General features: G+C 35.5%; 2 protein-coding genes across 3 annotated transcripts; one reads left to right on the top strand and one right to left on the bottom strand.

Moving 5' to 3' along the window:
* The first annotated feature begins 1111 nt into the window (after positions 1–1111).
* Positions 1112–4322, top strand: LOC103500748 (glycosyltransferase BC10-like). 2 transcript variants are annotated; one of them, XM_008464155.3, is made up of 4 exons: positions 1112–1210; positions 1334–1438; positions 1754–2353; positions 3427–4322. In XM_008464155.3, exons 3-4 carry the CDS (start codon positions 1814–1816, stop codon positions 4063–4065), a joined length of 1179 nt encoding a protein of 392 aa, XP_008462377.1. In that variant the 5' UTR covers positions 1112–1210; positions 1334–1438; positions 1754–1813; the 3' UTR covers positions 4066–4322. The 2 variants fall into 2 exon arrangements, with proteins under 2 accessions (XP_008462377.1, XP_008462376.1); XM_008464154.3 differs by having other exon boundaries at positions 1139–1438.
* A 2750-nt stretch (positions 4323–7072) lies between these two features.
* LOC103500745 (ESCRT-related protein CHMP1B) lies at positions 7073–8032 on the bottom strand. Its single transcript, XM_008464152.3, has one exon. It carries the CDS (start codon positions 7833–7835, stop codon positions 7224–7226), a length of 612 nt encoding a protein of 203 aa, XP_008462374.1. The 5' UTR covers positions 7836–8032; the 3' UTR covers positions 7073–7223.
* Positions 8033–8105: the final 73 nt, after the last annotated feature.

Here is an 8105-nt window from a genome sequence, read left to right as displayed (position 1 = left end):
AATCCTAAGTTATTATTAAGAACTATAATCACAGTATGGAACCATTTAAAAGCTATAATATATGTTTGCAAAGTGTCCCTTTATTTATTTGATAATCAAACCATAGAAATCAAATCAAATTATATTTTTTTCTCATTAAAACACACAACAACAAATCCAATTATTAAACTTTAACGTATTTGTCTATTTAGTACTTTAGATTTTATTTTTTGTTCAGTAGATTTCTAATAAATTCCAACCATTTTAAAATTAATACATCTATTACACATAAATATAATTTCCAATTTTTCTTTTTTTTTAAAGAATTTAACTACTTAAAAAAAGATAATAATTAATGATCTTACAAATAATAATTAAGTATATAACATCATTTTTAAAAAACTGTAAATATTATAAAATTTATCGATTATAGACTCTTATGGTTTATCACAAATATTTGCAATATTGTATATTGGTAGAAGATTCCTAATATTGATAGGCTTGGACATATTTTGCTATATTTACAAAATTTTAAAAAAAATGTTGTTATATACTTAATTACCCAACATTTTATGATTAAGAAAAATACGCCTAACTTCCAAAAACAAAAAATTGATAAAAATTTCAAAATTTAAAGGCTAATTTTGTAATTTAATCTCTATATTAAAGACAAATCAATATTTTAGAATATACTATTAGATATTAACAGAGGTCTATGGGAGCAAATATCAATTTATACCTAAAGTTGTATCAATTTATATCCTAATTAATAATTGTATCAAATTAAATATTGAGTTTTGAGTTGTAGACCATAAATTAATAATTGTATCAAATTAAATATCGAACTTAGGATTGTATTAATTTAATCTCTGAATTTTTACAAATATATCAAATTAAATCTCAAACTTAGTAGAATATATAAACTTTAAAGTCTCAATTTTCATGAATTGTATCCGAATAAAACATAGGGAATAATTTTAAAGATGTAATTATTAGTTTAAGGTTGGAGTGAAATATTAGTATTTTGATTTATTTTATATTCTTCTTAATTTTAATTTAAAGGGAAAGAGGTTTCGACACGTGTAAAGAACAATGTTTTAATTGAAACACTCAAATAGAAAAAAAATAAAAAGACAAATATTCACCTGGGCTGGAATTTTCTTTATTATTAATAATTGATCTAAGCTTTACTTTGAAGTTTCGAGCGTTTCGCTTCTCACGCTCATCTCTCGTACGCCCATTCTCTTCCTTCGTTTTAGATTAAAGCCTCCAACAACCGCCTGTACAGTGCATGAATGATTGATCAATCGATTCTTTTATTTTCTTTCCTTTTTATTTTTTATTTTTATTGCAGTCTGATTTGGAACGGTAGATGAATGAACCGATCTGGGTTATTTTTCGATTTTTTTCGAGATTTTGTTGGTGGAAGCTTAGAGCCCATTCGTCACCGCCCCACATGGTAATACAAGTTCCATCCCTTTCTTTTTGCCAAATGCCATAGCGATTGCATGTTGTATGTTGTTTCTATTTTCTGTAAGAAGATTTAAGGGCTCTGGTGTTTGGCATTTTGATTCAATGGGAATGTTTTTCAGTTTTAGGAAATACCCACTTGGTGAATTGCTATATTTGTTTGGATTTTGTAGAGATCTTGTCGATTTGTTGTTAAGTTGTTGCAAAGTATTTGAAATCCCCTTTTGAGAAAAACCCATTTCATCTGTTATTTTACGGCTCTGTTTTTGAGATTGGATTTTGATTGTTAAATATGTTCTTGTAGATTTCATTTCCTTGGATTTGAAACATCTGGAAGTGAATTGGGTTGCAAATTGGGGAAAAGATGCAGACTAGAGTGGTGGGGATTGAGGAAGGGAAGGCCTCTGCAACTGCCACTGCCAATGCCACCAGCACTAGAACAAACAACCCAATTAAGACCCTACCGTTCAGGTTTCTTCAGCTATTCTTTCTGTTTCTGCTTTTCGTCCTTGGTATATCACTTGCTAGCTTGCACACTGTCAAGTATTTTGGAGGTCCAAATGCGGTACCTGTAGCTCCGTCCATAATTCGACCTTGTTTTGAAGAGTCAGCCAGTATAGAAAGATGGATCGGACCTCCATCAGTTCTTATGCACGCCATGAATGACGCCGAGCTCCTTTGGAGGGCTTCTTTCGTTCCTCGTGTGAAGAATTATCCATTCAAGAGAGTCCGCAAAATTGCTTTCATGTTCTTGACCAAGGGACCACTGCCTTTGGCTCCTCTTTGGGAGCGATTCTTGAAGGGACATGAGGAACTTTATTCTATTTACATTCACCCTATGCCGTATTATGTTGCTGATTTTCCACCCTCATCAGTATTTTACGGACGACAGATCCCCAGCAAGGTAATATTTGTTCTTGTTATATTTATACATTACTGACATTCTTTGTTATGTCTTTGGTGGGCTTAATGATATGCTCTAGATAGCCTTCTTCTTTACTCGTAGGAGCTGCATAGTTTGTTTTTTTTCTTCTTTTGGAATTATTCATTCTGCATTTCTTTGTTGATTAACGAGAATAGGCCTTTCCATGCTATTCATTGTCTAAAATATATTGCCACATTGTAATGGATTTATGACTTCTAATCTACAATTGAAAATTTACATCATCGAGATTGATGATGCCTTGTTCTTGGGAGGTTTTCCCCTATCATCCATGCCTACTCTCTTGAATCTATCAAGAATTTCCTTAGTTTTTTTTTAAAAATTATTTATAGTACAATTGGGGGCGAGGGACCAAACCTTTTACCTCAAGGGAAGAAGATCATGTCAATTATCACTGAGCTAAACTCATTTTGGTAACTTTCTCAGTTGTTAATGATCAATTTGGAATGATTTTCTAGAGGTGTTTGGGACAAGAAGGGAAACTGTGAAGCTTGGGGAGTTGTGAAGTCATAGGACTCAATCAAAGTGTAAGGAGTTCGTAAAACATAAAATTGGTAACTGGTTGGATCAAATAAGCAGTGGAGTTCACAACTCCACTCCTCCCCTCCTCGAGCTAAACACTTCTAAGTGCTTAGTTTTTGTTCGACTTAAAAATGATTTTTAAGTACTTAGAAAGTCATTCCAAATGGATCTAATTTTGATTTTTGTTATTTTATTTTATATTTTTTTTTAAAGAAAATTTGGATTTGTAGAACTCAGATATTCTTGATTTCGTTTACATACAAATCTATCATCATTAAATAATGATGGCGGTCAATTTTCTACCTTGTTATACTTGTTTTTGTTTAGCATTTGCCATTTTGATTCTCACTTGCCTTGTGACTGGCTGCTATACTCTGTTGCTGTGTGGCTGAGGTCGATTGCTTTAAAAGTTTGCAAACGACAATTTGTTTACAATGTGGGAGTATAATTTTTTTTCAAGTTCCTTTCCATAGAAGACCACCATTCATTTTAGGTTGATTTTCGCTATGCAGATCGCAGAGTGGGGAATGATGAGTATGTGTGATGCCGAGAGGAGACTGCTTGCCAATGCACTTCTTGATATAGCAAATGAATGGTTCATTCTTCTCTCGGAGTCTTGCATTCCGCTTCACAACTTCAGCATCATTTATCACTACATATCCCGATCCCGTTACAGTTTCATGAGTTCGTTTGACGAACCAGGATCCATTGGTAGGGGACGCTACAACGAGAGTATGGCACCCACAGTCAATCTCACAAATTGGCGGAAGGGTTCTCAGTGGTTTGAAGTCAATAGAGAACTTGCAGTGAAGATAGTTGAAGACACAGTTTACTACCCTATATTTAAAGAGTTCTGTAAGCCACCATGTTACGTTGATGAACATTACTTTCAGACTATGTTGAGCATCAAAACGCCTCATCTCTTAGCAAACAGGAGTTTTACGTTTGTTGACTGGTCAAGGGGCGGTGCTCATCCAGCAACTTTCGGGGAGGCAGATATTGACGACGAATTCTTCAAGAAAGTTCTTGAAAGTAGGACGTGCCTCTACAATAACCAGCCGTCAACACTCTGTTTTCTGTTTGCTAGGAAGTTCGCTCCAAAAGCCTTGGGTCGTCTGTTAAATGTGTCATCCGAAGTTCTGGGATTTTGATTCAAGCTTGGTAGAAGAGCTAATGATATTGGCTTAGTAGATACAATCTGCTTTGTTTTTTTTACTAGCTTTTACACGAATTTTGAAACATTAGATTTACACTTGTAGATGTATATAACATATATACATTTCTTAAACTTTAGGCTCCAGGACGATACATAATCTTTGTTTATTCTTGGTCAAACTGGTTGAGGTATTTCCTCTTCAGATATTTTGTTTTTGTTAGTATAAAATTGCATACCTGCCTTGTTTAGCAATATTCTATTTTATGATTTCCCGCATCTTTGATTAAAGCGTTAAGTTTGGGTGCGGTTAGTTTGTGATCTAGACGCAGAAATTTAAACCCTAAACCCTATAAATTCAATGAAAACGTGTTTTGTGAGATATTAATAAACAATAAAACAAATAGATGTAGTTTGGAGTTAGTTTGAACTCTCACTCAAACTTCCAATATATCATCTTTTTGGGACGGTTAGATTTTCATGTAGTGGGTATCTAATTTGTCTTGTTTATATATTACAAAATATAGCAAAATTTTAGATTCTATCGATGATATATATTAATAGACATTGATAGTCAGTATCTATCAACGTCACCAATAGGCATTGAAGACGAAGTTTAATTGAAATGGTATAATTACATTGAACTGTTTTTTAAACCTCTACCCCAATTACAGAAACTGTTTGTAAAAGTTAATGAACTAGTTTCAAATGTGAAAATTTTCTTCATACTGGTGGTACACATATGTGTGTATTGCTTGCATAGAGTCAAAATCTGATAGCTTTGTGCTCGCTCATATGAGTCAGACTCATGTATTCGTTTACTGTTTTAATGTCTTTAGTGATGAAGTCCAGCTACTGTTGATTAGGGTCTTTAAAGGAAAAAAAGAAACAGAGAAAGAGGCAACTTTTTGATTTATTTTCAGATATGTGTTTTGGATTTTCTGCAGTCCGGCTTGTTTTTAGAATGCTTTTAATAACCAATTATGTCATCTTAGTCTCGTGTTTATAGTGATGGAGAAACTTTTATATCAGCTGATGATCTGCAGATAAATCTCTGGAACTTGAAAATTAGCAAGTTCAGTGTAAATCAACTACATTTGGAGGACAATGTGCCGAGAAAAGATAACTTCACTTATATAGTATCAACCAATTACAATGTTGTACTTATTTATAATGATAACACAACTACAATAACCAATGAATAACATTATCACTTAATTGATCACCTAAACTATGTTTAGGTGTGAGCTAGACTTCTTCTCACAAAAACTTGGGAAATAGATTAGAGTATATCTCCAAAAGGCAACACACTCTCATTTTACACATTACTAAAGTCACAGACAACGTAACACAATATTTCTTTGAATAGTTACAACTATTTGTTTTTTACATTAATTGAAGTCGTTTTTCTTGCAGTTCAATAAAGCAAAAGTTTATTAGATTTAGCAAACTAGCAGAGATATTCAATATATACATTGAAGCAAACAACGGTTCAATAATTATGTCAGTTGATCACGTGCTCGGTTAGGTATTACTTATTAGCTTTAGAAAACAATAGACAACTTTCGGACTTGATTAGCTAACACTATTAGCATTTGTCAACCATATTGAATCATTTCCTTTCTCTTCCCTCCCCTTCCCTTCCTCTTAACAACATATTAAGAATTATCATACATTTTGTATCCCTTGATGGGATCAGTTCCATCGACAACTGTAATCAGTTTTGCCTAGTGTTCTGGAGATGAAAGAACAAAAACATTGTTGATGGAAGGTATTGGGTTTATCAAGCCAACAGATACAACTTGAGCACGGAAGCCATGGAGGTCCATTTCAGGAAACAAGAAGCAACCCCAGGTTGCTATAGTGGTGGAGGAGGATGTGATGAAAGTTGAAAGCACCTTCTACGGCAGAAATATTCAACAGAAAGTGTAGAAGATGCGAGAATGGGGAAGTTTTCTAGTATTAATGTAGTAACTACTCCCTATGTTCACCTAGAATTTTTCATTTCCTAAACAATTATTTACTGTTGTTAGACCCCACTTCAATCTCTTACAAGATGTTACATGCAACAGTCGATTTGGGGCTGTGTAGGGCATTAACGGAATGGACTTGCAATGTGATGTAATCCAAAACGAAGTTCAATTTGTAATACCACTTCCTGAACAGCCCCTTAATTCATTTCATTTCAGTCGTTTTCAACCCATCCCTCATTCTCGTCATTTTCACAAGTCCATTTCCATTCCACCCTCAATTTCTCATTCATTTCAACATTCCTTAGATTTCTAATAATCACTTCCCGAACAGCCCCTTAATGGAAGTAGTACCCATCCTACCCTAGTATAAGAAATTTCGCTGAACCAAGCTTGAACCAAGAAAGAAACAAAGAGGAAGGCAGAGGAATCTCTGTTGGGTAATGACACAAACATTGACTAGAAGGAGATTGAAAACCACTCCAACGTTTGACAAGGGAAGCTCGGGACAAGTGTTTTTTCTATTGACTACACACATATGCAATTATGCACAAGGGCTGTGTAATTGTAGAAGATTGAGTAGATGTACAACTAAGAAAAATACAAACTAAAGATAACACCAAATTAGAAGTGATTAAAACTAGCCAACAAAACCGATGCTGACATGACAAATGATCACATCAAGTCATAAATCTTCAAATTCGTTTATTTCGAGTATAATGTGGAAACAATTTTGAAAAAACCGAGGGAAAAGCTGCAACATGGATAAGGTTCCACTCAATAGGCACGGGCAAACGGATATTAAAGCAAATATACGTGGTGTAATTCACTTGCAATGCCTGCAGATCAGCTGAGCTCCGATGAAAATTTACTTAGACGCTGGCAGAAAGCTAGATATAATCATGGAATCCCAGTCACAGATGAGGAATGTACACACACACCATCATTGGCAATGGTGTAGAAGAAATATTCAATCGAACCCCAGCCCCATGTTCAAATACTCAGAAAACATAAAGAAAATGCACAGGCAAGAAATTACCATTGAAAGTGAATTCATTTGAGTATAGACATAAAAGTAACATCCTTCGAATATTCATAGCAAGCACAATGTCTCATGCATAATTGCTAAATTCGTAAATTCGATATATATCACACAGTAATAAGATGTTATATTCGTGCCGTACTGTTAACCTCTGGCCTTAAGCTCTGCAAGGCGCCTCGTTAAGTCGTCCTCGTCAACTTTCTCGGTTTCCTTCGTTGGTACTGCATGTGACGCCGGCTGAGGTAGCCCGACGGAGACTTCCAGACCGTAATCATCTGCTACCTGCTGCATCAAGCTGTTGACTTCTCCTTCCGGAGTCGAAAGGGACGTAGATCCAGCCATTGCATTTTCCATGAACTCCGCCTGAACCTCCATATTCACAAATTGCTTCTCAAACTGGTCCATAGTCTCGGACATCTTCTGCAAATTCCCAGTCGCCAAAGTAGATTCCAAGGACTTGACGATCGACGCCATGGACTTATTAATCGTGGTCATCTTGGCCTGTGTGTCGAGGCGAGCAACAACAGCATCAAGCCTCGAAGAAAGGCGGAGATAGTTCATCTGTTCTGTTCGTTTACGGATCGCGTTCTCCGCGTAAATTCGGGCTCCATCAACGTTGCCCTTCTCCATAGCCTTCTTGATCTTAAGCTTCTCGGATTTCTCTTCCTTCTCGCACTTCCTGGCTTGGCGCTGCAACGACTTGGAAGTGAACTTCAATTCCATTATTTGATTCAACAATTTCTCGGTATTCCCCATGGTCGGAAAATTCCCAAAATGCGGTGGAATTTGATGAAGGGAACCGACGAAAGACGCTAGGGCTGGAGAAGAAATGATTTGGGGAATTTGATTTGAAATCTTATGATAAAGGTGTGAAATTTCTACGAAGAATCGTTTGCCTTGGTGTCGAAGGAATTGGACGACGCTGATTTGTTCATCAAAGACGCGGGGCCCTGACTTGTCCTATCTTTATCTTTTAGAAGCCCCCCAATTTGAACTTATATAGGCTTTCCCTCCCCTAATTTTTGG

The sequence above is a fragment of the Cucumis melo genome, chromosome 1 (assembly GCF_025177605.1).
Source record: "Cucumis melo cultivar AY chromosome 1, USDA_Cmelo_AY_1.0, whole genome shotgun sequence".
Lineage (NCBI taxonomy): Eukaryota > Viridiplantae > Streptophyta > Magnoliopsida > Cucurbitales > Cucurbitaceae > Cucumis > Cucumis melo.
The sequence above is the reverse complement of the archived record's forward strand: the minus strand, read 5'-3'. Positions and strand labels throughout refer to the sequence as shown.

What these genes read in the sequence shown, in the direction of transcription:
- LOC103500745 (XM_008464152.3), bottom strand. Translation starts at nt 7,835, where the DNA reads ATGGGGAATACCGAGAAATTGTTGAATCAAATAATGGAATTGAAGTTC.
- LOC103500748 (XM_008464155.3), top strand. Translation starts at nt 1,814, where the DNA reads ATGCAGACTAGAGTGGTGGGGATTGAGGAAGGGAAGGCCTCTGCAACT. An exon ending in GACGACAGATCCCCAGCAAG is followed by an intron (nt 2,354 to 3,426) that starts GTAATATTTGTT and finishes TTCGCTATGCAG; the next exon opens with ATCGCAGAGTGGGGAATGAT.